Source organism: Panthera leo, chromosome C1, assembly GCF_018350215.1.
Source record: "Panthera leo isolate Ple1 chromosome C1, P.leo_Ple1_pat1.1, whole genome shotgun sequence".
In the NCBI taxonomy this organism is placed as follows: domain Eukaryota; kingdom Metazoa; phylum Chordata; class Mammalia; order Carnivora; family Felidae; genus Panthera; species Panthera leo.
Window position 1 is genome coordinate 26,475,158 of NC_056686.1, and position 3,975 is coordinate 26,479,132.

Below are 3,975 nucleotides of genomic sequence, written 5' to 3' on the forward strand. Positions count from 1 at the left end.
ACGGCGCGGGGCACAAGGTGGCGCCCTGAAAAATGAGTGGTCTTCTCTCTTTTTTCTGACCAAGGGCAAGAGGACCCCATGGTCAAGGAAAGGTCCTTCCCTGGAGGCCCCCACACCCTCATCCGCATCTGCCCATCCCTCACAGCCCTCAGGTCAGTTGCAGGATCAGAAAGTTCTCGCTGTGATCCTTTCAAATCCAGCCACCTGGGAAAGGTTTGGCCCTGCAGAACTCCTGTTCCAGAGCCAAAGAAACAGAGGCTGGGAGGGTTCCGGGCCGGAATACCAAGCAGAAGGCGAAGAAGGGGAGCCAGAGGCCTCTCAAGCCCCCTCCACCTCCTAATTCCCAGTGCCAGTCCCGGGGCCCTTTCCTTAAGCGTCGCTACAGGGAGTCGGCACCTCCTGGTCCCCGCCCCCGGCTCTGAGAAGCGCCCCGCCGCCCTCCCGTGGCGTTTCCTGCCCCCACCCCGCCCCTCCGCGCTATTTAAGGCGCCCCCGCCGTCCGGCGCCGTCCAGCAGGGCTCCCGCGGGCGCCGCTCCGCTGTCGCTCTAACCCCGCCGCCACCTGGGCCACCCGGCAGGCAGGCGGTGAGTTGGGCTTGGGGGTGGGGCGGGCCAGGACGCCACCTGCTAACTAGCGAGCGGGGCGCGGGGGAGGGAGACGCCTCCGCCACCGGCCACTCGGCCGCCACGGGCTGAGGGTTGCTGGGGGTCGGGGGAGGCGCGACGGCTGCGGGCCAGGCTCTCTGCTGAGCCACGTTACTGGCTTCTTTCACTGTATCCTTATAACCCTAGGAGGTGGGAGTATTATTTCCATTTTACAGGAGAGGAGACTGAGGTGCTAAGGTTGACACTTACCCAGGGTTAGTTAGCAAAAGGGAGCCAGCACCAAAGTCTGATTCCAGAGCCTGGCTCTAAAGAGCTTTGCTCCTTGAAGAAGCGCCTCCCCTGCCCCCTTCCCTGCATTTCTTCCCCCAGCTCTCTGCCCACCCACCTCCCCCATACCCCGTGTTCTGGGAACTTGGTGGCCTATGCCTCCACCCTGCTATGACAGTTCTTTTAAGAGTCTAGAATTTATCAACAACAGCTTGGGGGCCCAGGGGGTATGGAGGAAGGGGGTAGGATCAGTGTCCATACTTAAGTGGCAGGTGGTCACTATTGTTGACAGGTGGAACTAATGCAGGATGTTGCCTTTAGCATCTAACACCCTTCCCACCTGCCCCTTACCGCAGCTCAAAGGTTAGAGTGAGGTCAGCTGGGTGACTTACCATGGGCAGGGGGGCAGGGACCTGAGGTTTTGGGCCCCCTGAGAAGCTGAAGATAGCACCACCACTGCCCACAGTTGGGGACAGCCAGCCCATCATGGGCAAAAGGAAGGAGGGGCATAGCACAGCCATGTGACCTGGGGTAAGTTCCTCAGATTCTGTTCCCATAAGCTCAGGAGCCTCAATTTGATCCAAATCTTGAGCTGTGTTATCCTGGGACTCGGCCTGGGAACAAGAGGGATACAGAGGTATGACAACACAAGGACCTAGTAGCCATCATCCAAAGATCAGCTTTTAGTCCTGACCACCCTGCTGGCTGTGAGCCCCCAAGCCAGTCCCTTCCCCTCCTTGAGCCTCAGTGTCCCTGTAGGTAAAATGGGTGTGGCCAACCTCCCTGCAAGCTTGTTGCCAGGACAACTGAGAAGGATGTCATGCTGACTGTGTCCTCTATCTCCCTGCAGACGGAGGAGGCCGGGTAGCCATGGGTGACTGGGGCTTCCTCGAGAAGCTGCTGGACCAAGTCCAGGAGCACTCGACTGTAGTGGGCAAGATCTGGCTGACGGTGCTTTTCATCTTTCGCATCCTCATCCTGGGCCTGGCTGGCGAGTCCGTGTGGGGCGACGAGCAGTCAGATTTCGAGTGTAACACGGCCCAGCCGGGCTGCACCAATGTCTGCTATGACCAGGCATTCCCGATCTCCCACATCCGCTACTGGGTGCTGCAGTTCCTTTTTGTCAGCACACCCACCCTGGTCTACCTGGGCCACGTCATCTATCTGTCCCGGCGTGAAGAGCGGCTGCGGCAGAAGGAGGGGGAGCTGCGGGCGCTGCCAGCCAAGGACCCACGCGTGGAGCGAGCACTGGCAGCCATAGAGCGTCAGATGGCCAAAATCTCGGTGGCAGAGGACGGCCGCCTGCGGATCCGCGGGGCGCTCATGGGCACCTACGTGGCCAGCGTGCTCTGCAAAAGTGTGCTGGAGGCAGGATTCCTGTATGGCCAGTGGCGTCTCTATGGCTGGACCATGGAGCCAGTGTTCGTGTGCCAGCGCGCCCCCTGCCCCTACCTTGTAGACTGCTTCGTCTCGCGCCCCACAGAGAAGACTATCTTCATCATCTTCATGCTGGTGGTCGGACTCATCTCCTTGGTGCTCAACCTGCTGGAGCTGGGACACCTGCTGTGCCGCTGCCTCAGCCGGGAGGTGAGGGCCCGGCAGGGCCAGGATGTGCCCCCGGCCCAGCGCACCTCCTCGGAGCCCTACCCTGACCAGGTCTTCTTCTACCTCCCCGTGGGCGAGGGCCCCTCGTCCCCACCTTGCCCTACCTACAATGGGCTCTCATCCAGTGAGCAGAACTGGGCCAACCTGACTACAGAGGAGAGGCTGGCTTCTTCCAGGGCCCCCCTCTTCCTGGACCCGCCTCCCGAGAGTGGCCAGAAATCCCCCAGTCGCCCCAGCAGCTCTGCTTCCAAGAAGCAGTATGTGTAGGGGGCTGGGGCTTATGTCACCCAACAGAGCGGCACAGGGAAGTCTGGCTGCCTTGGATGCCCTCTCCCTGAAGACTGCAGGAAAGAAGGGAGCAAGGGAAGCAGATGCTTGCTGGCCAGGAGCCCTCATTGCAGATTGTGTTTGAGCATCTGGGGCCTTCCTGGTGACCAGAGGGGCACCATGGATCCCCCTCCAGAACATGACTCTGCCACAGGCACAGACAAAGCCAGCTTGGGGTGCTCCAGACCAAGGGCCTTGTGGGGCCTCTGGACTTTTTCACCTGGTTCAGAGCAACCTGGAGCCAATTTACCCCTCCCTCATGAAAGATTCACCTCTGCCCACGTTGTCCTCACAGGAAAGGGCTGGTTGAGGCTGCTGGGTCAGAGAGCTCACACACAGCCTGTGCTGGATCTGGCCCTGTCGAGGGGACTGGTGTCTCGTTCTCACTCCTTCCTAGTTCCACTGTTTATGCTTCTAAAATAAACAAGATTTGGTCACAAGCTACGTGTGTCCTGATGCTGTCATGATGTGCCTCCTGGGAGGTTGGGGGGCAGTCGCCTGGCCCGGCTTCCTTTTTCTTTGCAGTCTCGTATGATCCGTCTTTGGCCTCTGCAACCCCAACTCCACCCAGCATCTTAAACCCTCAAACCCCTACATCCTGCCTCTCAGCAGCCCTGAGTCCTAAACGCTCACCTTTTGAAATGCCTCTACCACGCAGCCCCCCACAACGGCCAAAGCCCCTGCCTGTCCCCATCCTGCCCCATGGCCATCCAGTGCCCTGGCCATGCTGAGTGCAGTGTGCTTCCTTACTGGACACTCTGCTCCCAAGCCCTCTACCCTATCCCAGCTCATTCTGGACCCCTTGGTATTTGGGGAGGCAGATTTAGATCACTTGCCTCCTCCTACCTTGGCCCTTTCTAGTCTGCCCCCCTAAAGGCCTGCAACCTATCTCCTCCCCATGCACTGAGTACAGAGAAATCTTGCCTCTGAGTCACAAAGTTTGCAGTAAAAGTAGTAAAAAATGGAACTGGATGGGGTGCCTGGGTGGCTCAGTCAGTCAAGCGTCCGACCTTGGCTCAGATTGTGATCTCGTGGTTTGCGAGTTCAAACCCTGCATCAGGCTCTGCTCTGACAGCTCAGAGCCTGGAGCCTGCCTCGGATTCTGTGTCTCCCTCTCTCTCTGCCCCTCCCCAGCTTGTGCTCTGTCTCTCTCTGTCTCAAAAATAAATA

At 59.2% G+C, this 3,975-nt stretch overlaps 1 protein-coding gene across 1 annotated transcript; it reads left to right on the top strand.

Annotated features, from left to right (window-relative positions):
* The first annotated feature begins 519 nt into the window (after positions 1-519).
* Positions 520-3,241, top strand: GJA4 (gap junction protein alpha 4). The gene is made up of 2 exons (XM_042951424.1): positions 520-585; positions 1,724-3,241. The coding sequence occupies exon 2, from the start codon at positions 1,744-1,746 to the stop codon at positions 2,743-2,745; it is 1,002 nt and encodes a 333-aa protein (XP_042807358.1). The 5' UTR covers positions 520-585; positions 1,724-1,743; the 3' UTR covers positions 2,746-3,241.
* Positions 3,242-3,975: the final 734 nt, after the last annotated feature.